The sequence below is a fragment of the Peromyscus maniculatus genome, chromosome 6, assembly GCF_049852395.1.
Source record: "Peromyscus maniculatus bairdii isolate BWxNUB_F1_BW_parent chromosome 6, HU_Pman_BW_mat_3.1, whole genome shotgun sequence".
NCBI classification, from domain to species: domain Eukaryota; kingdom Metazoa; phylum Chordata; class Mammalia; order Rodentia; family Cricetidae; genus Peromyscus; species Peromyscus maniculatus.
The window spans coordinates 85,232,836-85,260,690 of NC_134857.1; the positions used below are offsets into that span (position 1 = coordinate 85,232,836).

The window sequence follows — 27,855 nt, forward strand, 5'->3', positions numbered from 1 at the left end:
TTTAATCCCAGTACTTGGGAGACAGATGCAGGCAAGATCTCTGAATTTGAGGTCGGTCTGGCCTACATAGTAAGTTCTAGTCCAGCCAAGGCTACATAGTGAGACCCTGTCTCAAAAACAAACAAATAAAAAAGTGGATAAACTTTGAATGGAAATAAGTGGTAAATTGCAATTGCAAGTATCTTTAAATAGCTGATTTCTAAGACAGAATATATTCTTTACCTGAAAAATGTTTGAAAAAGAAATCTACTGTAGGTAGCTACAATGATGTGTTTCCTCTATTATTTAGAAAAGACCAACTATGTAAGAATAATGGCATCTTCCACTCATGTATAGCTCACATTGTACCAGACACTGTCCTAAGATTGTGGTGGTATTCTAATTGTACTGAAATGTGATTTTAATTGTATGTTAATAAATAAAGTTGCCCGGGGGTCAGAGCTATTAGAGCCATAGGAAGAGCGTGGCGGTGGTGGCGCACGCCTTTAATCCCATAGATCTCTGTGTGTTCAGGGATACAGCCAGCATTGGAGACATATGCCTTTAAGACCTGGGGGGCTGTACATATAGACAGTGATGAGGCAGTCACGTGTTTGGGTTTACAACCAATGAGAAGGCAGAACAAAAAACTATGAAAAGACGGACAGACAGGAAATAGGTCTCTTTCAGGAAGCTAGGAGCTCGCAGGAGGAAGGTAAGATTTTGGCTCTGAGCTCTGACCTCTCGGCTTTCTCTTTTACATTGGTTCTGTGTTTCTTATTTAATAAGACAGTTGGTTACATCTACATAAGATCTTCCATTAACATAGTGAATCCTCACAACAACATTATGTCTTATTATACAAATGAGGAAATCGAGGCACAGAGATGTTAGGTAATTTATACCTAAGGTCACAACTAGCTAAGTAACTAGTCAGGCTTCAAAGTGCTCTTAACTAACTATATTCCTATTAAACTCATTATTTTGTTTTTTCCTGGAACTCGCTCTGTAGCCCAGGCTGGCCTTGAATTCACAGAGATTCGCCTGCTTCTGCCTCCTGAGTGCTGGAATTTAAGGATTGTACCACTACTGCCGGGCAAACTCAACATGTTTAAAAGTCTAACTAGTAACTACATACTGTGTATTTGAAGACTGCTGAGAGTAGATTGTGTTTACACACACACACACACACACACACACACACACACACACACACACACACCCAGGTGTGGTGGTTCAAGCTTGTAATAACAGCACATAGAAATCTGAGGCAGGAGGATCACCTCAAGTTCAAGGCCAGATTAGGCTACAGAGTAAGGCCCTATTTAAAACAAAAACAAAAACAAGGGGAAAAGTATGAAAGCTAATATATTCCCACTTTCTACACTCAACTTAGTTGTACCACAATGTATATATTTCAAAACATCATGTTTTACATACTATAAACATTTACAACTTTGTCATCTAAAAGGTTAAAATGCAGGCAGGCCTGGGGCAAGCCTGGATTCCCAGCTTGGGCATCTGAGACAGAAAAGACTAAAGATTCGATGTCAGCTGGGACTATAGAATAAGTTTCAAGGATAGCCTGGGCAACTTAGTGAGACCCTGTCTCAAAACAAAAACTGTAATGAGGACTGGGGATACAGTAAGTGGCAGAATGCTTGCCTAGCATGTGCCAGTCCCTCAGTTCAGTCTACTAAAAAAAAAAAAAAAAAAAAAAAGAAAAGGTTAGAACATTAAAGCTAAGCATGATGTAAGTAACTATAAACCTCACACACTTGTTACTCTCAGCAGATCTCTCAGTCCAGCTCTCTGCACAGTGAGTTGAACTCTTGATGCCTTTGCTTCTACTTTCCAAATGTTGTGCGATTACATGTATCAAACCTGGTTTTAAAAACTTTTTGATGAGTATAGGTGATTTCTTGTGAGTAAATAAAAGAAATATAAAATACGGATATTTTAAATTATTATGTACTGAGATTTTTATTTTTATTTTTTAATTTTCTACGGCTGGAGAAATGGCTCAGTAATTAAGAGCTTGTACTACTTTAGTAGAGGACCTGGGTTCAGTCTCCAGTATCCACATCAGATGGTTCACAAACACTCGTAACTGCATCTTCAGGGGGTCAATTACCTCTGGCTTCCAAGGGCACCTGTACTCACATGCAACCCCTGCCCTCATTTATATATAATTAAAAACAATAAAAGTAAGTCTAAAAAAGAATTTTTCATATACATATATTCCTTTAGAAATGATTTAGGGAAGTTACCATAACCAAGAGAAAAGAAGTGAGGTCTGGTGGCCAAAGCTTCAAAAGGATAAGGTAAGGTGAGAAAATGAGTCCCAACAGTTGGGGAGGAACAGGTGGATACTTAACAGTACAGAAGCCGTTGGAATAATGGTCTTTCACATAGGCCCTTAAAGCACTGTCACAGGATTCTCTCCAAGACTTCAAGCCTCCGTCCACATCTTCTGGCTGAGGGTCACTTGCTTCTTTCCGTAAATGATCAAACTTAAAGGAAATTTTGTTTCTTGGATCTAAAAATCTGCTGTTACCGAGGTCACCGTGCTCTGTAATTAAGACCTTCCAGAGAAGAATTACAAATATGATTAACTCTATAAAAAAAAAAAGACAATTCTTGTCATGTTTTGCAAAAAAGGAATAATAATAAATATCCTAGGACAGTTAACTTTTCATTTCTTTTCTTTTCCATATTGACTTTTAAACCAAGTATCATCTTTATTCTCACAAAAATACTCCATTTATGGACAAACTTTTCTCTTCCCTATATTTTTTGATTTCTATCTAATGTAATATCCATGTGTGCATTTATTCCTAGCTATAATACCAACTTTCATGTATTCATTTTCACATACTATATGAAACTTTTCAGGGCCATTGTATTATTGTGAGCATTTAAGTAATCCAGCTACATAGTTCAAAAATGTACTAAATGAAATCTTTTTCTCACCTCTATCTCCTAACTAGTAAATTCCTTGAGTAACTGAAATTAGTCCAAATTTAATGTCTCCTGGCATTTTTGTTAGATTCTTCCTTTGTACCTCTCTGGAACCCAGGAGTTGCAAATGCACAGCTTATGACTGAGCTCCATATCAAGTCAATGACATTTTTTTTTCTATTAAAAAACCCACCTAATAGTACCAGAAAGAGGAAGAATTTCCTAATATATAGACTATTTTAAAACACAAGACATAAATATATTTGGCACCCAATTTACTATCTGCTGATGGCGTCTACATCTCTATCACCTGCCAAGCACAGACTATCTAATTATCTAACAGACTAACTATCTAACTAGCAGTTATTACCTGGTCATCATAGCCTTCTATCTTCACAGGTGTGAACTGATCCATGTTATACTGGGCAAATGCACTATTTAAAAAAAAAAAGAAGAAGAAGAATTGAAAAAGTAAATAATATCTCCATTTTACCAGCTACTTAATCAAAAAACTTTGGAATCATCCTTAGCTTTTCTTTCTCTGATACTTCACATCCAACCCACCGGTTCTATGGTAAGTAATTGAAATCTGACTCCCCATGCCCACTGCGTCTACTCTAAATGATATGTCTCTCAACTGTTGTCTTGTCGTCATTCAGCCTTTGCCCCTTACATCAGAATACATAGCTGGTGATTATTCTAAACCTTAAGTCTTACCATGTCATTCTCTGCTTAACACTCTTAACAATGTCATTTCACTCAAAATAAACTTCACTCTTCAGTGAGACCTATAACATCCTACTTACACCAGAAGTGCTAGGCACTATCAGGGAATGGTGCTATGGTTAGAAGCATTGGTGCCAAAATATAGGGAAGAAGGTAAATCCTAGGCTGATCTAATGCATTATCTATGTATATTTTATACCCAGCTATAATAAAGCCTCCTTCAGTTTATAAAGGAAGCAATAATGATGGTGAGGACTGCTGAAACAGCATGTACTAGGCACCAGGAAGAGTGTGACCAAGAGATTGGAGCATGTCATTCCAGAAGTAAAGTGAGCTTTGTATCCCCATAAGAAAAAAAAAAAAAAAAATCAGATTGTTTGGGCACAGGAAAATTCTTCTTTAACAAGTAAGTTCTCCCAAAACCTGAAATCTCTAAGAATTTGAACACCCACACACACACACCTTTAATGTCTGTCATTGTAATTAAAACCGCAGAAGCATCTGAACTACATGTCAACATAACCAGTCCTAATTAGAAATCAGGGAAGTATTTTTCAACCTATGGGTCAGGAACCCTTTGGAAGGGGGTGGGGGACGGATGACCTTCTCACTGGGGTCACCTAAGACCATCTGCATATGCAGATATTTATATTATGATTCATAACAGTAGCGAAATTACAGTTATGAAGTAGCAATGAAAATAAGTTTATGGTTGGGGGTCACCATAACGTAAGGAACTGTATTAAAGGGTCGAAACATTAGGAAGGCTGAGAAACACTGAGTTAGAGTTTCAGTCTGTAGCCCAGGCTAGCATTGAACACGTCAATCCTCTGGTTTTCACCAACCAAAGTCTGAGATTATAGGCTTGCACTACCAGGGTTGCCTTGAAGCACTTTGGAGTGGCATTCCACCCTAGTATCAGGGGTAATCTGTCAAGTGATATATAGAGTTATCTTCAATGTGTGCCTCAGTTTCCTAAGTAAATTGTATCTAGGGTATCAGTCATTATGAGAATTACAGTGATGGTCTAGAAAACCTAGATCAACAGAATCTAGTCCTAAAAGCAGCATGGACAGGGCAGATGATTGTTTACTAGGTAACAAAGTCAAATCAATTTAACAGCACACCAAAATAACGTTATGATAGTTATGTGTTTTGCATTGACATGTTCTTTCTTGCCTTCCCCCAGTCCACTTCTCTCCAGCAATATCCAATTCAGGTTTCCTCTTAACAAACAGACTTTGGGCCAGTTGGGTAGACAGTAACTGAAAAGGAACTTTGGGAGGAACAGAGCAAAAGCCAGATAACATGGGCCCTTGAAAGCCACACTGTTTATATCTGATTCTAGAAGAAGAATCAACAAGCAAGACAAAAACCCCAAACCAAGTAAGCACCACCACTACGCTTTTGACGACAAAGAGGACTTGAAAATACTATTTTCTTGTGTGTGGCAACATCTCACTTATCTTGTTTGTCTAAAACTTGCTCTGTTTCTTCTACCAAAAATAAATTTTAAAAAGAGAAGAATAAAAGTAAACAAAACTTATGGTTTGACTATGAAACATTACCAAAACAGTCCTCAATTGTTTCCTAGGTAACAGCTCTTAAAACAGTTTTCTATAGTGAAAGAGACTGTCTTGGCTTGGTTTGGAAGGTCTGGTCCCCAGCTGTAATGATTTTAGGAGGTTCTAGAAATGTATGGAGGCAAGCTCTAGCTGAAAAAGATGGGTCACTGGAGGCAAGTCTTTGGGGCTGTATCTTGTCCCAAGCCTTGCCTTGTCTGTGCTTTCTGTTTGCCATTAAGTAAGAAATCTCTATCACATGTTTGTGACACCATGATGCTCTATCTAACCCTGGGCCAGAATCAATAGGGCCATGGACTATGGACTAATAAAACAGTTAGCTAAAACAAGCAAACAAACAAACAAATTCTTTTTGAAGTCACTAACACAAAGACTAACTAACTGCTTTAGTGTGAAGTGTCTAAACTAGGTTCTCACTGTCCCAGTTTACCGTCACCACAGTTTATCCAATGACAGAACATGTAAGTGGAATGAATGGGATTGTCAGTGTGCAGTGCTGAACTGCACTGAGCACCTCACACACACAGCCTGGTCAAGCTCTCTGTTACTGAGCGGTACTCCCAACCATGGGCTTAGGGGGTACTTACTGTGCTGCCCCTTCCCTGAGGAGATTGTCATTATTAAGTAGTAGTCGGACATCTAAGGAAGAAAGCATTGAAATACACTGAGTAGAGAACAAACTCAAGAAATGTTAGTCCATTTCTAGAATATATTTTTAAAATTCAGGGCTTGCAAGATGAGTCTTCAGGTATACTCCATGTATGGAAATTCTAAACATGCTGATGAGTAATGGACACTAATGTCCACAGGTTCCTATAGAATTATGTGTGCTATTATAATCCAACAAAAACTGTCAAGGAGTTTATTCATATCCCCGCCCCCCCCATTCCCCTTCCTTCTCTCTTGATAGGATCACAAACTCAGGTTGGCTTCAAACTCCCTCACTACGTAGCAGCTGCTGATAAACTTGAACTTCTGATCACCATGCCCAATTTATGCTGTGGTAGGGAATAAACCTAGAGTTTTGTGCATGCTAAGTAAGCCCTCTACCAACTGAGCTACATCCCAGAACCTTAGGATTTTTGTTTATTTATTTGAGACTGAGTCTGCTGTAGGCTGAGCTGACCTTAAACTTAGCATGTTGCCTAAAGCTGAGACTTTGAACTCTTGATTATCCTGCCTCCACCTCCCAAGTCCTGGGATTACAGATATGTGCCACCATACCTAGTATAGATGAACCATAGAAAACTAAGACCTCTTTTTATGGTTTGAGTTTGGTTTTTGAGACCGGGTCTCACTATGTAGTCCAGGTTTCCCTGAATTTGTAATCGTCCTGGCTCAGCATCCCAAGTGCTGGGATTACAGGTATGCACCACCACACTCACCTAATATCTAATAGATGAAAATCTTGAGGGGATGACGAAGGTGAATCTGTACATTTATTTAATAATTTTTCTAGTTTTTGTTTTTGAAACAAAGGCTCATTCTGTACCTTAGGCTAGCCTGAAACTAGAGTAATTCTCCTGCTTCAGCCTCTTGGGTACTGCGCTTACAAGCATGGGCCACCATTTCTGTCTAAATCTGAATCATTTATTTATTTATTTATTTATTTATTTATTTATTTATTTATTTATTTATTTATTTATTTATTTATTTATTTGAGACAGGGTTTCTCTCTGTAGCCCTGGCCATAGTAGAACTTGCTCTGTAGACCAGGCTGGCCTTGAACTCAGAGATGGCCTGCTTCTGCCTCCTAAGTGTTGGGATTAAAATGTGCCACCACTGCCTGGCTAAATCTGAAATTTTAATGACTTCAGATAGATTCAGTTCAGCCTCATTAGTCCTGGGAAATGTCCTTTAGTATGGGACTTCCTGAGAAAGGCAGTGAGAACAGAAGCTTTTAGTTATCACGATAAAACTAAAGACATAGGAGGCATCAAAAAGTAAAAGAATTAAAAAGCCAGTTTACTGCCATTCTTTCTAAACATGAAGCTACTTTTTAGTTTTGAGACAGTCTTTGGTCCAGGCTGTACTGGAACTTGCAGCAACCCTCCTCCTTTCTGCCTCCCTAGTGCTGGGACTGCAGGTGTGAGCCACTATTCCAGCCAGCTACCTTGAGTCTTTCCTTACTTGAGAGTGGGATCCTAATCAATGGACTAGGCAAAACTAAGTATTTGATTCAAACCTAAAGCTGAATCCTAACTTTTACATTTAGCAAGCTGAGTAGCCTTGAACAAATTATTTCAATGTTTCTAAATGTTGATTTCTTTAGCAAAGTTCTAACGGGTCATTATGAATCAGCAGACATCAAGCACTCACAGCTAGGCATATTGATGGACGCCCATGTTCCAGCATTCAAGAGTTCAAGGCCAGCCTGGGCCACAAAAGACCAATATTTAAAAAGAGAAAGGGCTGGTGACATGCCTCAGAAGTAAAGAGCTTCCTTCTAGGCTTGAAGACCTGAATTCAGTTCCCAGGACCCATGTGGTAGAAGAACCGACTCTCACAAGTTGCCCCCTTCCCAAATAAGTATATGGAATAAAACTTTAAAAAGAAAGAAAAAAAGGGGGAAAGCTAAATAATAACAATAATTAAGGAAGACTTAGAACAGCTCAATATTAATCTTTACTTACCATTGAATACTTCATTAAACTCCCCAGGGGGTGCATGGGTGATGAATTTAGCAGCTATGCGTACCTAAAGAGGAATAAAATTTATATTAAGTGTACTGTGAAGAGAAACAAACAGCTGGGTATAGCTGGGCATTGTCTAATCCTAGCACTTAAGAGGCACTACTAGGAAGATCTTGTGTTTGAGGTCAGTCGGGTGATAAAGTGAGACTGTATCTACCTCTCTCCCCCTAACTCCCGAAAAAGAAGCCCAACAAAACAAACAAACAAACATGTAAATGCAAATCATAAAAATTTTGTGATTTCAAATAAAAAAAATCCCCTTCATTTTCATTTTATGTGCATGGGTATTTTGCCTGCACGTGTGTTTATGCATCACACACATGCAGTGCCCACAGAGGCCAGAATAAGATATCATATCCCCTAGAACTGGAGTTACAGACAGCTATGAGATGGCATGTGGGTCCTGGGAATCAAATCCCAGTCCTCTGGAAGAGCAGTCAGTGCTCTTAACCACGGATCCATCTTTCCAGCCCCAGTGATAGTTTGTTTTAAAGATTTATTAATATATGCATGTGTCTGCATATATGCCTGTAGGTTCTAGTGGTATACAGAAGCCAGAAGAGGGCATCACCAGAGCTGGAACTAGAGGCAAATGTAAGTCACTTATAACTAGCAATGCATCTCTGACCCTCTGCAAGAACGCAAAGACTTCCCTGCTGAACCGTCTCTCCAGCTGCTTGTTTTTGCAACAAGATACCTTGTAGCTCAGGATGGCTCAAACTTGCTAAATAGCTGCTCTTGCCTATCCCTCCCTGTACTAGGATTATAGGTGTACACAGCCAGTTCTATGTGGTGCTGAGATGTAACTCAGGGCTTTATGCACACTAAGCAAATACTCTACCAACTGGGCTACTTTCCTTGCCTAGAATACCTCTTGAAATAAATTTATTTAAAGCGTTACTGTTTAGAGGCCTTTAGATTTTCTTTCTACAAAAAAATCCCAAAGCTGTTTCTATCAATATAGGTATATTTTTAAATATATGTGCTAACAGTCATTTTGAATTTAAAAAAAAAAAAACGTGTGTGTGTGTGTGTGTGTGTGTATGAGTATGAGAGAAAGAAAGAGAGTTTATGTGCATCACATGTATGCAGGAGGCTGAGGAGTCCAGAAGAGAACAACAGATCTCATAGGTGGTTGTGAATACCCTTATGGGACCTGGGGAAATGAACCCAAGTGGGTCTTCTGCAAGAACAGTAAACAATCTTAACCACTGGGCCATATCTCCAACCCCTTGAATTTTTGTTTTAAAAACTGAATAGTCAGCTTTGGTCAAAACATAAAACAATCACAAATAAATCAAGTTATAATCGCTCATAAACATTTTAAGCAAAACTAAATATTCCAAACAAAGTAAATATCAATATCAAATAGTGCTGTGGAATAATCCTTCTGTATGCTGTGTATATGTATTACTTTCATTGGTTAATAAAAAAGCTGATTGGCATATAGCAAGGCAGAATAAGGCTAGGTGGGAAAACCAAACTGAAAATGCTGGGGGTGAGGGGCGGAGAGGGTGGTGTCAGAGAGACATCAACCAGCCGCCAAGCAAGCAGAATGTATAAAAAATGAGGTAACAAGCCGTGAGCCACGTGGTAAAGCATAAATACAAATATGAGTTAATGTAAGTGTAAGAGTTAGCTAGTAACAAGCTTGAGCTATTGGCCAAGCATTTATAATTCATATTCAGCCTCTGAGTCGGTTATTTGGGACCAGGAAGTCGGGACAGGAAACAATGGCTTACAAAATAGCAATTACCTAAATGCAAGGTTTAGTACCAATGATGTGACTTACAAATTAAAAGGAGCAAAGTCATATGATCACCCAAATCTTATTGGAAAACAAATGATAAAACTCAACACTTAATATCTTAGAATCCAACAAATTACTGGGTTTGGAAGTAACAGAGAAAGTTTCCTTGACCTGATAACTGGTTAGAATTCTAAAGCAACCCACATAATGAGGAAAATTAGCACTGTCACTGATTTTAAAGTCTGGACAGAGTTGACTCCTATCATTTGTACTACTCAGCTCTGTATTAGAGGCCCAAAGCATTATGGAGAAATTTTCTTCTATTACTCATTGTGGCCTCCCTCTTCTGTCCTTCATAGCCAGTCTCCCCTCATGATCAGTTACTATAAATGAATGCTAGAATGTTAGAATCTACCCTGTATCTCATTTCTTCTTCTATATTTAACTTTCCTTTATGCTTTGGGCAGTTCCATTTTTCAATTCACTAACATCCTCTTCAGCTATGCCCAATTTGCTGTTCAGATAATTATTTTGACTTTCCCAAGTTTTCACTGTCCTGATTTTTAGTAATTTCCTTTTATGTAACTATTCTTGTTTGGTGCTCCATTCAGCTTTCCTGTTCATTTTACCTATAGCCTGTCTCTAGTTCTTTTAAGGGCAAGGCTAGACTTGCTGCTTCTGATCAGGGTGCAAGCACTTTTTTTTTTTTTTTTGGAGACAGGGTCTCTCTACACAGCTCTGGCTCACTCTGTAGACCAGGCTGGCCTAAAAAAAAAAAAAAAAAAAAAAAAACCCAAAAGATTAAATGTTGAAATATGATTTTCTAATGTATATTTTCCTTTATATATAGAACAACAGTTGGCTTTTGGTATCAATAAGTTAAGAAATTAGTATATCTCTTTGAACAATGAAATGTTTTCTTTTTTTGGCTTTTTGAGAGAGGGTTTCTCTATGTAGTCCTGATTCTCCTGGAACTAGACCAAGCTGGCTTCAAACTCAGAGATCCACCTGCCTTTGTCTACTGAATGCTTGTATTAAGGCTGTGGGCCACCAGGCTTTATTTGTGGCAAAGGAGCCGAGTGGTCATGGTCATGTTCTGCCAGTGTTTCTTATGACACCACAGAAATGTGAAACTCCCCTCAGTCAGGCAAAGTGCTTAAATTCTAAAAGTAAGTATATGCTGATAACACATTTTCCAGCCAGTAGTGGCGGCACAGGCCTTTAATCCCAACACTCAGAGCTAGTTCCAGGACAGTCAGGGCTACATAAATAAATCGTATCTTGAAAAACAAACAAAACAAATAAAATAAAAACAAACAAATCTCAAACAAAAAGGTCAAGGAAGGTAAAGGAATGAAATGAGGCACTGTCAAAATGCTGTCGGCAGCAAGGAAGGACTTTAATAGACCAAGAGCTCACCTATTCCTTTCCTATCTATAGAGGGTTGTATGCTTGACAATTTAGGCTCAAATGAGATGAAATTGAAAGAGAAAAGTAAACCCAAAGTTCTCTTCTGTTCTCTAAAGAGAAGAGCTCAAGTACGCAACAGTGAGAGAAGAACATAAGTAGCAGAAATGAATTCTGGTTCAAGTGCTGGGAAAAAGCAACCTCCATGCATTTGAGACCATCAAGAACACACAGCCTTTCAAGTGTTAAATTGATTTTTTACTCGAACACAATGCCATAAATGCTTTTATTCTACTCCTTTCCAGAAATAAAGGATAAATAGTTGGATTTGTTTCTTGAAAAGAATACACTTTACTCCTATCCTGATAGAAAGTTCTTTCTGCACAGAATTCAATGTTGTTCCGTAAGGGAGATTTTCCCATTTGAAGACATTCAGGATGGGATAAACACAAGCACAGAACACCTATCTCCTACTGAACTCGGCAACTGATCTCAGCAATTCTGCGACCTTAGCTTTCCAACTACAAGAATTACTGGCAGGTGTACATCACTTTGTTAGTGGGGTTCTCTTTTTTGTTTTGTTTTGAGACGAGGTCTCACCATATAGTTCTGGCTGACCTAGAGCTCACTCAGTAGGACACCAGGCTGGCCCCACCTGTCTCTGCCTCCTCCATGCCAGGATTAAAGATGCCTGGACTTTGTTCTTTCTCTCTCTCTCTCTCTTTCTTTTGAGATAAGGCTTCACTATGTATCCAAGGCTAGCCTTAATTAAACTCCTTATGTGGTGGTGATCTTCTTGCCTCAGCCTCCTAAATTCTGAGATCATTAGCATGTTTTTTTTTTTTTTCTTTTGGCAGTCTTGGAACTCGCTTTGTAGACCAGGCTATCCTCAGAACTCACATAGATCTGCCTGCGGAGTGCTGGGATTAAAGGCTTTCACCATTGCTATCACCATCATCACTATCACCAGGTGCAACATTTGCATTTTTTAAAAATAAAATATATATATTTTTTTATATTTGCCTCAATTTGGTCTCGTTTAAAAAAATTAAATATTTTTAGTGTGAGTATATGTGTGTGTGTACACATGTGTACACTAAGGCACCCTTGTGGAGGTCAGAGGACAACTCTTAGGAGTTGGTTCTCTCTTGCCACCTCCCAAGGTAGATAGGACCTGGAAGATGTCAAGGTCAAGTTCAAAAGAGAGTGAAGAAGTTTGATAAGGGGTTTTCATGGCTTAATGTGTGTTGTGCATTTTACTTTAGCAAACTTTCAATATTAAGGGTGTATGAGGACAGCTGGAATTGGTAGAACTTTTAAAATATAATTGCTACTTTAAAACAAAACCATTTGCCTACTTTCCTTACTTATTTGTCTACAACAGCTTGGAATTTACATCTATTAAACTTATCGTTCTAGACAGTTTACTGGTGATATACCAGATACTTCAAACCCAGATGCAAAAACAACAAATAAAAAGCAGATCATCTTCAAGAGAAATGGCTCAAGAGGAGAAGGCACTTGCATGCACTTGCATGCAGGCCTGACAAGTTGAGTTCAGCAATACTTTTCCCTCCTTTGGTATCTAAGAAGTACTTCATTCTACCGCCTCGCTGCATACAACCGTGGCCTGCCTTCAGCAAGAACTGCTTTGCCTTTGACTTCTCTTTCTAATTATTTTCCATCTACTGATACCTAAATCTCTGTCCACTGGCTATATCTGTCCCAGCAATCCTTACTGTATTAAGAGGTGAACATAATCTTTGCTTTACCACAACAATCTTGCATAGTTTCTTACCGTTTTAACATGTACCAAATAACTTTTTCTTAATAGGAGTCACCATTGTATGTTATAATAACATGCTGTCTAAAAATGGCATGCTTAAGCATAAAGTTTACTGCAAGGGGAAAAAATGCTGTGTTTATGACATTTTAATGAAAAGGTACAACCTCCTCCCCTAAAACCAATTTTACTTTTTCTTTGAAGTTACTGGGAATCAAACTATTTCCCAGAACATCTTTCCCATTCAATTGCTTGGATTTAGTTTCTTCATTTGTATGTATAATTCCTGTGCATACTGAGGACCATTTTAACTATCCAATTTAACATAAAACATAGTTAGACACAGTACTTAATTTTTTTTTAAAGATTTATTCATTTATTATGTATACAGTGTTCTGTCTGCATATACACCTGCAGGTCAGAAGAGGGCACCAGATCTCATTAAAGATGGTTGTGAGCCACCATATGGTTGCTGGGAATTGAACTTACGACCTCTGGAAGAACAGCCAGTGCTCTTAACCTCTGAGCCATCTCTCCAGCCCCTAATTTTTTCTCTTAAGCAAATGGCCAGGCATTATCAAAATTTGAGCTATGTGTCTTCTTTTAAAAGTTCAAACCTTTGTGTCTAGTAATTTGTTCATTTACTCAAACAAAGAAAGCAAATAAACAAAAACAATTCATTAGCTCCCAGGTACTGAGGTGGTACTAAAGATGAGGTTAAAAAAGAACATGAGGCTGGGCGTTGGTGGCGCACGCCTTTAATCCCAGCACTCGGGAGGCAGAGCCAGGCGGATCTCTGTGAGTTCAAGGCCAGCCTGGGCTACCAAGTTAGTTCCAGGAAAGGCGCAAAGCTACACAGAGAAACCCTGTCTCGAAAAACCAAAATATGAAACACTCCATTTGCTTTAAACATTGAAATCACCAGGGGGATCTGACTGGGCAGATGCTTGGGTTTGAACTGCAGAGATTTTGATGTGACAGCTCTCTTAACAGGCAGTTGTGTAAGATTTAGTAGGGGCTGGCTTTTACAAAACTTCCCCAGCAGACTCCAACATCTGCCAAGGTTATATGTCACTACCTTCTGCTAATATGAAGTTCAAATAATGGTGGATACAAATAACAAAAGATAAACCATATTAAGTACCTCATCCTTCCAATCTCTGCATATTTTACTAAGGTTAGCACAGATATTTACTCGAACAAATAGGGATTTAAAAACAAGTACTTATTTGTTTTTAAAGATGTATTTTATTCTAACTTTTGAGTAAATGTGTATGGCCATATGCCCATGGGTGACTGTGTCCACACAGTCCAGAAGAAAGCAGGGGATCCCCTGTAGCTAGAATTACAGTTGTGAGCACTTGATGTGGGTGCTGGGAAGCAAACTCAGGTCCTTTGCAACAGTATGTGCTCTTAACCACTGAGTCGTCTCTCCAGCTCTAAAAAAGGTTTAAAATAACTACAATCCAGAAGTGCCAAATCAAAAGTATAAAGAATATAGGACACAGATCTTAAGAGGAAGGACATGATATATGGGTTAGATTGTGGGGGAAAAAAAAAACCCTACAAGGCAGAGAAAGGTGGAATTTTAAAGCTAGACTCTGCAAAATACTTCGGATACTTCTGGGGGGAAATTACATTGAAAGAATAGAGGAAGGTGTGTTGACACATGCCTACAGTCAGAAGAGATGAGAGAATGATGAATCTGAGGCCAGTGAGGGCTATATAGTGATCTTGTCTTCAAAAAATTAAAAAAGGTATGAATGACTGAAGAAGGAACTCTAAGGTTCCTTATAGTTTTGAGATATAAGGGCTTCCTTGGGGCCCTGGAAAAGGTCCCTGCTAATAATGTAATAACAAATTAGCCTAAAAAGGGAAAAAAAATGCCCACTTATTGCTATTACCCAAAGACTTCACCTGATCTTAGTGATGTGCCTTATTATAATACCTGTTTTAGAAGAAGATGCCATCAAAATTTTTGGATCACATAGATAATTTCCCTGGTTCCAAATTCAGATTCAAATGTTTAAACTATTGAGAGGCCAGGTTTAATCCCAGCTACTTAGAGGAGACAGGCAGAAAAATCATAAATTCAAAGACATCTTGGGCAATTCTTTGTTTTAAATGCTTAATGATGTCTCAAAATTAAAAAAGTAAGAATAAGAGCCAGAGTGATGGCTCAGTGGATGAGAGAACTTCCCAGAACCCACATGGCGGTGTACAAGCTCCAGTCCAGGTACTAGGCATTCATGTGATGCACATACTCAGGCAAACCACCCAAAGTCAAAACACAATTTTAAAAAGGGTTGCATATACAGGTCAGTGGTAGACACTTCCACAGCATGGCATGGGCCTAGGTTTAATACAAAGTACTATAGGGATGGATGGAATATATATATATCATAATAAATATAAAAATGTGCTAAAATTATAATTTTCTATGTGCCTATAATAGCTAGAAAAGCATTAGCACTTTTTGCATTCATTAAATTAGTGTTATTCCATTTTTATAATTTGTTTCTTCAACTTAGTTAATATGAGTCCCTGAAAGAGATGGATTTAGTTTCCTGATGAACCAAACTACTTAGCATAACAGGCAGGGAATTAAGATTTGAACCATTGCAAGTTCACTATTTCTTGACGCTATAAAGAATTATCAGAGCACTTACTAAAAATAAATTCCTGACCACTGATCTCCAGAAATTCTGACTCAGGACAGAAGCAAGAAATTTGCTTTTGAAAGAAATTCACCAGAAATGATATTGTAGGCAAGAACTGCTCTAATCAACTGTCACAACAAAAAGACTTTTTAAAGATTTATTTATGTGCATGAGTATTTTGCTACATGAATGTACATGTACCACATGCGTACCTGGTGCCCACAGCAGAAAGTTTTTAAGGGAGCCTATTGGTTTAAATATTAAGGCAACTCCACGTAGTTAAAAGGGAGGTTTATTTTGTGGGGTAACTTAAATGTGAAGGGATAGGTTACAGGGTCTACTACAGGAGCCAGTTCCTTTGGCCTCATCATGGGGATTTTCATATCTTTCAGCTTCTAAAGCCATGATGCTCAAGTGTTTTTTAGCACATTCTATGCAAGAATTTTTGGTGGCTTACTTAAAGAAGCTCATAAGACCACTACCTTGACTTAACAACAATTGTGATGCTACCAGAGCATCTGGATGTCTCAACAGCTATGAAGGTATTTATGTTGGCATGGTATCAACTTGTTCTGCTGTTTAGGGCTATGCCATCATATCAGAACTGCTCAGCATCTCCACAAACTATCTACCACCTGTGCAAAGGAGCCAAGGTCCTAGGGAGGATACAAGCTCTGAAAGCAGATAGCCAACATTTGTATGCACTCTGCTAATTACTAGTTCCGGACAATTGGTCCTATTTTTTGTTTGTTTGTTTTTTTAAGCTTCAGTTTACTCCTAGGGATGTTTTGAGAGGAATGCATATTTATAAAGGGCCTAACACATAATAAATAGTTAAAAGGTTAAAAGGTTATCTCAATGCAAAACAATTCACAAGGAAAAGTTCCTCCATTTCAAAAGCCCACTACCTTTCTTTGATGCAGCCTTCTTGCTTTTATGTAACACCATGTCTGACATAGCAACATATGGTTCACTCAGACGAATACTGCATCTCACAATGACTTAGAATATGCATGTGCAAGCAGTAGTAAAGATACAGTTTACAAAAAAAAAAAAAAAAAGCCGGGCGGTGGTGGCGCACGCCTTTAATCCCAGCACTTGGGAGGCAGAGCCAGGCGGATCTCTGTGAGTTCGAGGCCAGCCTGGGCTACCAAGTGAGTTCCAGGAAAGGCGCAAAGCTACACAGAGAAACCCTGTCTCGAAAAATCAAAAAAAAAAAAAAAAAAAAAAAAAAAAAAGATACAGTTTACATACTGCTCAAAACTGAGTAATAGAGCTGTGAAGAATTTCTAGTAACCCAGCTGGAAAGGGAAGAAAGGCTAGTGGCAGGACAATTAAGCATGCTTAAGCATGCTGTAAAAGAGGGATGGAGAGTGAAAGAGCAGCTGAGAGTACATACTGCTCTTGCAGATCTGACTTCAGTTCCCAGCTCCCATGGGGAGTGGGGCAGGGACTCCAACTACATGAGATCATGGCATCTAATTCCTTCTGGACTCTCAAGGCACCTATACTCATGTGCATATACCTCCCCTCCCGACCCCCTGCATAAACCACAATTTTAAAAAATGATGAAAATAAGTCTTAAAATGTTGTTAAAGAACCAGGAGTAGTGATGTATTCCTTTAATCCAACATTCATGAGGCAGGCCGAGGCAGAAGGATCTCTGTGAATTTGAGGCCAGCCTGGTCTACACAGCAAGTTCCACAGCCAGGGATACATAATAGAGAGAACCTGTCTCAGAAAACCAAAATAAACAAGTAGTCCTCTTGAAGGCAGGTAGATTTCTTTGAGTTCAAAGACAGCTGGGCTACACCATACAAACAAAAGGGCAGGGAGGTGGCTCAATGGGAAGGGGCACTTGCTCTGCTGACTCAAAGTCAATCTCTGTAACTCACACAGTGGAAGGAGAAAACCAACATCCTGCAATTTGTCTCCTCTGACTGCCTCATGCTTACACAGACACACACAGACACAGAGACACACACACAACGTAAAAAGAAGTTAAAAACAAAATAAGCAAAAGAAACTACAAAAAAATTGAGGATATATATATAGCTCAGTAGTGGAATGCTTGCCAAACATACAGCTATACAAACAATGAAAAATTAAAAGGCCCCCAAAGAAAACAATGTAGAAGGAATGTGGACAGGTTAAGTGAAAAGTAGAGGTAGGATTCGGTAGTGAAATGTCTAGAATCCAGCATTTGTGAGGTGGAGGCAGAAGGATCACGCTTTTATACAAGTTCCAAGCCAGCCACACGATGGACACATGAGACCTCATCTCAAAAAAACAAAAGAAAGGGGGCTGGAGAGCACTGGATTCAATTCAGCACCCACATGGCAACTCACAACTGTCTGTAACTCCAGTTCAGGGGATCTGACAGACACATACATGTAGGCAAAACACCAATGCACATAAAAACAAAAGAAACAAGCAAACGAAAACAACATAGGAAAAAGGGTCTCTTGGGCTGGAGACACAATTCAGTGGAAGGATGCTTCCTTGGAAGTCACAGGGTCATGTTCAATCTCCAGTACAGAAAAGAAGTAGAATAATGAATGGATGATAGAAAGGCAAAGTTGCAGAGCTTTGATGAAGAGAGGCAGAAAACATAAGGAACAGCTTTGCAACCTGGAACTGTTTGGCTCGAATCATACGTGTGTGTGTGTGTGTGTGTGTGTGTGTGTGTGTGTGTGTGTGTGTGTGTGTGTGTGTGTGTGAGAGAGAGAGAGAGAGAGAGAGAGAGAGTGTGTGTGTGTGTGTGTGTGTGTGTGAGAGAGAGAGAGAGAGAGAGAGAGAGAGAGACGAGAGAGAGAGAGAGAGAGAGAGAGAGAGATTGAGATTGTTTTGTTTGAAACAGGGTCTCACTATGTAGCCACTGCTGGCCTGGAACTTGGTATATAAACCCGTCTGGCCTTAAACTTTCAAAGATCTCCCCGCCTCTGCCTCCAGAGAGCTGGGATTAAAGGCATGCTTGGCCTACACACACACAATCCTTTCCCCCTCCCCCCCCTCCCCGAGACAGGGTTTCTCTGTGTAGCTTTGGTGCCTGTCCTGGATCTCACTCTGTAGCCCAGGCTGGTCTCAAACTCACGGAGATCCGCCTGGCTCTGCCTCCCGAGTGCTGGGATTAAAGGCGTGCGACACCACCGCCTGGCACACAATCCTTTTGTATCAATGCACTTGACAACCTAAGGCCCTTAATGTGCTAAGCACACACACACACACCTAGCAACCTGTTAGCCAAGTAGGACTTCCACTCGTTCCAAGTAAGTTTTTTCTCCCTTAGACAAATCATCCAAAAACTCCCCTTCCAGAACTTCACAGGAAGGAAGACAGGAAGCTGATTGATATCCAACTTAACTAGTTTTGGGTGCATGTTTCCAATAATGTAAACTGTGACCTCTAAATGAACTTTTGGGGAAAATCTATTTACCACCTATGAATAATTGGGGATGTGAATAAAATCAAACGTATGATGGGATGGGACACACTGGTGTGCAAAGACTTATATAACCCAAGACTGTCAATCAAAACAGGGAACCAATTAGATCCACCCCTTAGTACCCACACTCCTCCCTACTTTAGAAACCATACAATAGCCTCCGGCAGTAACCTGGAGCCCTTGAGTATTCACACTCCTGTGGCCAGCTGTAAAGAGTGACTGTATTTCTTTCTGATTTGTAAGATGGTTTTGTTTTTGTAATTAAGTTTTCTTCCATTGCAAATCTTCATGTGCTTATTACATTTTCTGGAAGATAAGGTGCCAGGAACCTGGAAACACCAGGTGCAGACACTGATCACATGTGGTAACAAAGGGAGAAAAGGCATAGAACATGGGTATTGAAATCTAGTTAAAAACTACCCAAGCAGTTTTTTTGTCTTTGCTAGTGTAACTAATTTTCTCTATCTATGGTTTTTATATGTCTTTTTTTTTTTTTTTTTTTTTTAAGCTCTAAAGGAGAGGACTCATATCAAAGGAAATAATTCCCCTCAGGGTCTTTGCAAGGCTCCTTGCAGGTACACTTCCATAGCCACAGTGGCATCTACAAGGTGTTGCAGCTTTATGAGATCCACTAGGAAAATGCTGACCGGCTGTGTGGGAGAGCGGAGGTTGAAGGCTCCCAGCAGTGGCATGGCAGAGCATCCGTAATGGCAGCAAGTGCTCAGACATAACAATACACAAAAAGGCACTCTAACCATAGAGACATTTTTGGAGGTGACATCTAGAGACTATCAGAAATACTTAGGGGCAAGTGTACTTCATAAGAGTCAAGGGAGGAATTAATGAATGAAGCTGGACTCTTTCTCATATAGTTAAGTCTATAACTACACTGTGTTCTTGGTGCTGTACTAAGCAATAGATAAAAAGGCATGATTCCAGTTACCAAGGAACTAACTCTGCTTATTATCAGAGCAAGCAAAGGAATGCAGACAATCTGAGAACCTCTGGAACATATTAATGTTTCAATTTTTCAAAGAGAAATTTCTTTATTAGATTGAGAAAACTCAGAAAATCTTGTTGGAGCACTCTGACCTAATTTTCCCCAGTTTAGAAAAAAACTGAGGTCCATCAACAGTCTCCTAACACTCAGATTCATTCTATTCCACTACATCACAATACTTCATTTATAATTCCTTAAATGGTCACTTCTATCTGGTTCTTCACTCACAGTTCATGGAAAACAGTAGTATACAAAAGGAATGGCTGAGAAATAGACAAACCTGGGGTCTGCATTTTATGACTAATTATACTACCCTGTTTAGCACCAAGGCTGGTTCCAATAAGACAATTAATGTTCTAGAAGAAATCATAATACACCCACAATCACATGAATTACAGCTGTTTAGGTTTTGTGTTCTGGTTCATGGTTTTGTAACAAATTATAAGACGACTACTAACAGCAGAGCTAACTAAGGGGAAGGAAGATGAAAATGATAAAATGAATGTTAACTGATGACTTCTCAGTCTCGGCAAAGTAAGACTCAAGAGCTTACTTCATCCTACAAGGATTTAACTCATCCAGTAAAGTATTTAACTGAGGATATCCAGCCTAAAAGTAGACTTTCATGAGCTCTAAAAAAGCTCTTAAATTCTAGCTTCGATTTACAAGATTTAAAAACCGTTGCTATTATTAAAGTAGGACGGGTGTGCATTTGTCAAAGCCTATGTGTGGATGTCAGGGGACTACTCTGCGAGGTCATTTCTTTCCCTTCACCTTTACATGTGTCCAGATAGTGCACTCAGGTTACCAGCTTTGCCCAACAAGCACCTTTACCCACTGAGCCATCTCTCACTGGCCCTATGTATATTTTTTACGTCTCTACTAAACCAGTTTGATTAACCTGTTTCTAGAAGAAAGAAGAATGAGGAGGAGAAAGAAGCAGCAGCTTTTATAGCTGGGCACAATGGTTTATACCTGTAATCCCAGCAGCATTCTGGAGGTTGAGACAGTTCAAGGCCAGCCTTGGTTACATATCCAATTCCAGGCTAGCCTGAGCTATGTACTAATATGTAGTTGGAAATTTCTCCAGTCCCACCTGGCCCCGAGGTCCCACAGCTACTTATAATCAGTCAGAGGCTTAATATTAATTACAAACTGTGTGGCCTATGGCTCTGGCACATTATTAACTAGCTCTTATAACTTAATTCAACCCATTCCTATTATTCTACATCTAGCCACGTGGCTTCGTGGCTTACTGGTACTTTCACAGACTGTTAGCAGCCACCCCCTGACCTTTTTCTTTTCTTTTTTCGAGACAGGGTTTTTCTGTGCAGTTTCGGTGCCTATCCTGGATCTCTGTAGACCACGCTGGCCTCGAACTCACAGAGATCTGCTTGGCTCTCTGCCTCCCAAGTGCTGGGATTAAAGGGACCTTTTTCTTAAAAGCAAGCAAACAAAAAAAAAAGCTTTAAAAAACAAATGCCTTAACGGGTGTGAAAACCTCATACTTGTAACCCCAGCACCCCAGGAAGCTGAAAGAGGAGTCCCCCGAGATGTGAGGACAACCTTAGCTACAGAATGAGACTATTTCGACACCCAAACATCCAATGGAACAAACAAACAAAAACCAAACAAACCCTTACAAAGGACACCACTGTCTAAATTAAAAGTATACAGGTCCGCCTGGCGTTGGTGGCGCACGCCTTTAATCCCAGCACTCGGGAGGCAGAGCCAGGCGGATCTCTGTGAGTTCGAGGCCAGCCTGGGCTACCAAGTGAGTTCCAGGAAAGGCGCAAAGCTACACAGAGAAACCCTGTCTCAAACCCCCCCCCCAAAAAAAGTATACAGATCCACTTCTCAGTATTTTTAAGGTGTATGCACATATTTTACTCATTATGTTAAAAGGAAAACCACACTAATAACTTTTTTTTTAGTTCTAGAATTCTCTTCACATTGTTGCGGTGTGTGTGTGTGTGTGTGTGTGTGTGTGGTGGGGGAAGAACATCAAAAGAAAAAACCAACAAACCAATGCTGAATCATGAATAAAAAAAACAGATAGGGCAGAGAACTCAAAAAAGTAATCCACGGCACACCTCAAACTTTGTAATTAGGGCATCTGGTCTTAGTAAGCTTTTAAAACTAAGTTAACTGAAGAGTATAAGTAGTACCTAGAATAGTCTCTCCAGAAACTCAGCTCCAGGATAAGACTAGAAGCATTTATCGGCCTATTACTACACTTCTCACTTCCTGCTTTCTTTAGACTGCTCATTCTGACCATTTCAGGTAACAACGCAGATGTGAAAAAAACCAACTTCCTCTTTAAAAGTGATAAAAAGCTTTGGCAGCCGGTTATAAAAATGATTGTACTTGCTTTTAAAGAAATGCTCGAAAGAAAGAAAATCAGAGACCCCAAGTGCCAAACTTATGGATTATGAAATGGTTTACTGCTTTCAGAAAGCATAATGATGATAAAAAAAGAATATTAAATTATTCCTTTTGGCACCACAACAGACACACTTAAAACAAAAGAGAACAACAAAAACAAAACATACCCATCCCAAATGAAATGCACTTGAAGTCTTGAATTCTGAATTTCCTTAAAGAAGAGATTGGTCCTACCTAGGGCCTTTGCAGATGCTGGGCAAGTGCTTGCTCTACCACTGACCTATATATTCAACCCATCTCACATCCCCTATTTTCCTTTTTTCACTTCATTTTTGAGACAGTCTCATCAAGTTTTCAAAGCTGTGCTTCAGCTTGCTTTGTAGCCTGAACAGACCTTAAATGTTTCTATCCTCTTGCCTCAGCTTCCTAAGCAGCTGCTGGGGTTACCGGTTTGGGCTACCAGGCCGGGAAAGATTAAGAGTATCTTTTATCTTGATTTTTAAAATTAGTCTATACATCTGGGCATGGCAGCTCATGACTCTAAGCCTAACACCAAGAATCTCAAGACAGAGGATCATCATGAGTCTGGGCTATAAATGAGTTCCAGATTAGCTTGGGCTACGGAATTTGGACCATCTCAGAAGAAAAAAACAAAAAACAAAACAAAAACAAAAAAAACCCAACTAAGTAAACAAATAAATGATTAGGACAAAAATCTCAGCAAGGGTTACTTGTTTATGAATCCCAAGACATTCAAATCATTAAATACCTTGGAAAAATCTTTTCTCAAAATAACTTTTATTTTTTTGAGAAAGGGTCTCATTCATGTAGCTGAAGCTGGTCTTAAATTCCCTGTTACCAAGGATAAACTTGAATTCCTAATCCTCTTTGTCTTTACCTCCCAAGAGCTGGGATTATTACAGACAGGCACCATCAGGCGCAGCCTTTCTTCCTATCTTTTCTCAATTTTTGAATTCAGATAAAATAAATCAGAAAGTTATAAGGAAAAGCAGGCCAAGAAGGTAAGAAGCCCCCCCCCCCTCCTGCCCCCAAATCAGGAAGTCTTACCAAGCCCTTTCTTTCTACTCATAGATTTAGAGAGGTATGTGTCTGCCAACTCTGGGGAAAGGAACCCAGTAAAACTACAGGACCCTCAGATCATAAGGGTCTCTCTACGTAGGCCTAGAACTCAGAGATCCACTAGCCTCTGCCTCCTGGCTCAAAGCAGAAGGATTTTTACTATATCATTACACTTCATTATCTACACCAATAAAGACAATGTAGTCAGTTTAAAAAAAAAAAAAAAAAAAGGATTCTATTAAACCCAGCATTGTGGGGTTTGGCTATAATCTCAGCACATGGAAGGCAGAAGCTGGAGGACAAATTGGAGCCCAGTCCAGTCTACACAGCAAGTTTCAGACCAGCTAGGGCTACATAGCAAGACTCTGTCCCAAAAATACAAAACAAAACAAGCTCTTTACTAAAACAGGAATAAAATTCATGGTTACTTCTGGGACAGGTTTACTAATTATGATTTGCTTGTTCTATCATTATAAAAAGTAAGCAAATCTAAGTGTGATGGCATATACCTATAACAGCAGTACTCGAGAGGTGGAGATAAGCAGATTAGGGGTGCGGGTCAGACTTGGCTATCTAGTGAGTTGAAGGCTTACGTGAGCCACACAAGACCCAGCCTCAAGAAAGAGAATATAATTTCACTCTAACTTGACATTATGTGAACCATAAGTATTTGTCTTAGAATAAACATCTTGTTATAGTTTTCTTTCCAGTGTTAGCTGAGATGTCTTTTTGTTTCCTAGGTTGTTAACATTTACGATGCTCAATCTCCAAATAAGAGAAAACAATGTTCATGTGTTATTTGTTGGCTTTCTATTTTTTGTGGTGCTGATGCTGAAGTTCAAACATAGGACACTGCATGTGTTAAGTGCTCTACCAACAAACTGCCATCCTGGACCCTGTTAAGTGGTTTGTAAAGGTGTTAAGCATCTTTTTCAGCATTTAAAAATAGTGGCCCATACATACACAGGTATACATTAAATTATTCTTTATGAAGAAGTGACCAAAAATAGTCTGTTCCCCGCAACAACCTCCAATATTTTCACTACTGTAAGAACCCGGGCAGATTTTATAGAACACTGGAGGATACACATTTTGTAATAGTCGCTGCAGGAAAGAAAAGATATATTCTTGTCCCATAAGGGGTTATCTAGTGAGGCCATTCTAACTTCTACCAACCCTAAAACGCTGTGTTTACTGAAGAGCCGGACACTTCTTTCTTTTTGGGGCAAACGGTTTAGTAAATGTATGCTGTTGTCAGAAAAAGTTATTCCATTTAATTTATATGGCATCCTTGTCATTTAAACCACCTTTAAAGATCTAAGCACACAGACTGCGTTCTGACAAATCCAGCTACCAAACACTACGGCAGGTCATCAAAAAGGGTTGGGTGTTTCATTTAAACTGAATGTGTTAATGTGAGGTTATTTACTACCAAACTTTCCTGGAGTTGGATAAAAAAGTCTACTGGCTATTCCTCACCGTTTAACAGGAAGCCAAAAACTACTCTGATAAAAAAATTATAGTTACGGTGAAGACAAACAGAAGGGATGGAGTCACCTTGGGGCCGTACGTGCACACAAGGCAGCAGCAGGAACAAAAGTGCTGGTCAAACTCTTAAGCAAATGCCTGAGGTTTACAGATTCATTTTTATCGAACTAGTTCGACCGTCACTAGCTGAGGAAAGACCAGGGTGTGTAGGTAGGTGGACAGGCAACCCAGAGGACCTCTCCCTGTCCAGGAGTCGTGACAGCAAAATCACTTCCTGAGGAAGGAGGAGCAAGGGGGAAGTTAAGAAGGCTACTCTGATCAGGAAGTGACTCGTCCCAAACCAACCCCAAATCATACCTATAGATGGGGAGATGGGGTGCGCCCCAACAGCCAAAGGCGGTAAAATAACCGCTGCACGACACGTCCCAACATCACCTTCACCTCCTCCCTTTAAATTACAAAAAGAGTCTACGGCTAAAAGTCAATCAGGCGAAGTGTCTCCCCTTTTTAAGAAGGGCTGGGCTCGGTCCGGAATGAAAAGAAGAGTTGAGGAATGGGGAACTGGGGCCACCGTGAGGCAAAGGAAAGCCCCTTGAAGGAGGGAGGCGTCCCGGGTGCAGAGGGAGTATGTCGGCACCGGGAAACGACCTTCTTTTTCCTGGGGACACCGCCAGACTCCCCGCTGCTGCCGGCTCGGACCCCTCGGACCCGTCGGGGGAGGAGGTAAAAGGGAGAGGCGGACCCCTTACCTTCTCCTCATCCGACACCCGATCCTCGAAGTCGGCCATCTTGGCTGCTCTGGCCCAGCCCGGCGACCGGCGCGAGGCAGGCCGGGAAGGAAGCTGAGTGGTGGAATCACCAAGGGGGCCGTCGGAAGGACCCGCCCGGAAGCTCCGGCCAAGAGGGCGCCATGTCAGTTCCGCGCGGGCGGGACGGCCTGGAGTGGCAGCGCGCTAGGAAGTCGGCTCTGCCCTCGAGGCCTTGGAGTCTTTAACCAGTTCCTCCCTGAGTTTCGGTCATTTCCCCGATTCGTCCTGGGGGCCCGGGGGCCAGTCCCGACTGCCCGTGGCGCCCGGGCTCCCTCCGATCGAGCAGCAGTTGCTGCCACACCCAGGAGTTTCCCTGGTCCCGCTGGTCCGCGAGGCAGCCGAGTCCAGTGCGCTAAGAGCTGCTCGGCCCTAGGAAACAACAGCACTTCCCCAGCCCCAGACCGGGGCGAAGGGTGACCCTCAATCTCGCATGGCACCCAAACCGCTTCCCTCCAGCGCCACATTGAGTCCGTGCCCTGCGGAACAAGTGCCACCATCGGATCCTTCCTTCCCCGTCCTCCTAGAGGACTGGGTAGCCCCTCAGTCCGGGGACGCGCTCCGTCGCCTTCCAGATCTCGGTCCTGCTCCCCAGGACTCAAGCCTTGACAGAGGCCGGCTTCAAGTCCGCCACTATCCCAGGATTCCCAACTCCGGGTTTCCTGCCCTTCTCCCCTCCCAGGTCCCGGCGCCTGCCGGAGCCGCAAGATGGCGGACGGGGAATACTTCGCGGAAGCCGCCCGGGCTGTGGGGTGTCCCCATGCACCTGTTCCCGGCTTGGGCCTGGGCCCGCCGCTGGGCTGGAAAGAACGGCTGAAGGCCGGGCTGGCGAACTCTGGGTCCACGCTGTGGTTCCTGGCGGGGCTGGGGCTGCTTTACGCTTTGAGGGTCCCGCTGAGGCTGTGTGACAACGTGACAGCGGGTGAGAGGCCCAAACCTTCCGGACGGTCGGGGACGAGCACCAAAGATCAGAGATTCTCGGGGAGTCATGGAGGGCTTTGGAGAAGGAATCGGTGTTGCATGCTCCAGTGGGTTGTTTTTATTTATTTATTTTTTATTTTTTCCCTTCTCGGGCCACAACAACCGGGCAGCTGATTGTCAAACCTGTGCTGCAGTTTGCCGGCCCCTCCCTAGAGCTCTGAAGGTTGGCCCTTCTCTGTTCGGTCTACCTTACCGCAGGAAAAGCTACCTGACAAGCTGCAAGCTTCAGGTAGTAAGACAGAAGAGAGCGTTCCCAGATACGGACACACAATTTATATTCATTCTTAGCGTTTCCAGGGCCCCTTTAAAATCGTGCCTTTGAGTCTCCAGCTGCCTAACTTAGAGAAAGAACCCACACCCAGAAAATCAGCACATCAGTAATACAAGATAGAAAGTACTATGATTTTAGCGGACCGTACTTTCATTGTAAGATAGTTCTGTTAAACGTTTTTTCGTGGTTTTTATCCTTCAGACTTTATCAATAAGTAATAAAATTGTACAGGAAGGGGAGCGGGAAGAGAAGCACAAACAACAGTGGGTTTGTTTATTATGTTCTTTCAGTATTGGTACAATGTTTGTTATGTAGCCTGGGCTAAAGGCAGACTTGTAAGCAGTGTTGATCCATGCAGATTCTGCAAATGCTGTTCCTTAGCCATAAGCAGGATGAAAGGATGTGGTCCTGGGCCTTTTATGGCGTTATTGCAGTATTTCTTTCTGCAGTCGCAGAAGAAGATGGAAGTATTTCTGTTACATGGTGACTCTATTAAATTTTTCTATCCGGTGAGAAGGCAGTTGTCTCCCTTTTCTATTCCATGAGATGACATGACTGTGGGATAATGTTCTGAAAAGCTTTAAATATTTTAGCAGATAGGTACCATGTACCTATCTAATTTGTCTGTAACGGGTGGATAAAGTGCTTAATGGTAGTTTGTATGCTCGTTAAAATGCTATTCAAATACCTGACAGGGGAGATACCATGATCACTAAGGTAGTTTTCCCAGGGCGAGGCTTATCCATTGCACTCCTGATGTGCTGATCCCTGCAATTTCCCCAAATGTGGGGAACTTGACTGCTAAAGAAAAAAAAAATTTTTAATGCTATTCATTGATTTTGTTGTTTATTTTTCTA

General features: G+C 40.8%; 2 protein-coding genes and 1 pseudogene across 9 annotated transcripts in view; 2 read left to right on the forward strand and 1 right to left on the reverse strand.

Annotated features, from left to right (window-relative positions):
- The window catches only part of Capza1 (capping actin protein of muscle Z-line subunit alpha 1), a 38,640-nt gene extending 12,818 nt beyond the window's left edge, over positions 1–25,822 (reverse strand). The window contains exons 1-5 of the mRNA XM_076574761.1: positions 25,690–25,822; positions 7,883–7,946; positions 5,837–5,888; positions 3,311–3,374; positions 2,358–2,564 (exon numbers count right to left, since the gene is read on the reverse strand). Of these exons, the coding sequence (XP_076430876.1) occupies positions 2,358–2,564; positions 3,311–3,374; positions 5,837–5,888; positions 7,883–7,946; positions 25,690–25,728 (426 nt within the window). The 5' untranslated portion in view covers positions 25,729–25,822. The remainder of the gene's footprint in view (positions 1–2,357; positions 2,565–3,310; positions 3,375–5,836; positions 5,889–7,882; positions 7,947–25,689) is intronic.
- Positions 25,823–26,379: 557 nt separating this feature from the next.
- The window catches only part of St7l (suppression of tumorigenicity 7 like), a 69,678-nt gene continuing 68,202 nt past the window's right edge, over positions 26,380–27,855 (forward strand). For 5 of the 8 annotated variants that reach the window (XR_013052284.1, XM_042279648.2, XM_042279649.2 and 2 more), the window contains exon 1: positions 26,380–26,668. Coding sequence is in view for 5 of the 8 variants with exons in the window: in XM_042279648.2 (XP_042135582.1) it covers positions 26,455–26,668 (214 nt within the window). In the remaining 3 variants the exon portion in view is untranslated. Of the gene's footprint in view, positions 26,957–27,855 lie in introns of all 8 variants that reach the window. The other 3 variants (XM_076574758.1, XM_042279651.2, XM_076574759.1) reach the window with 3 other exon arrangements.
- Positions 27,679–27,806, forward strand: LOC121830658 (U1 spliceosomal RNA; annotated as a pseudogene).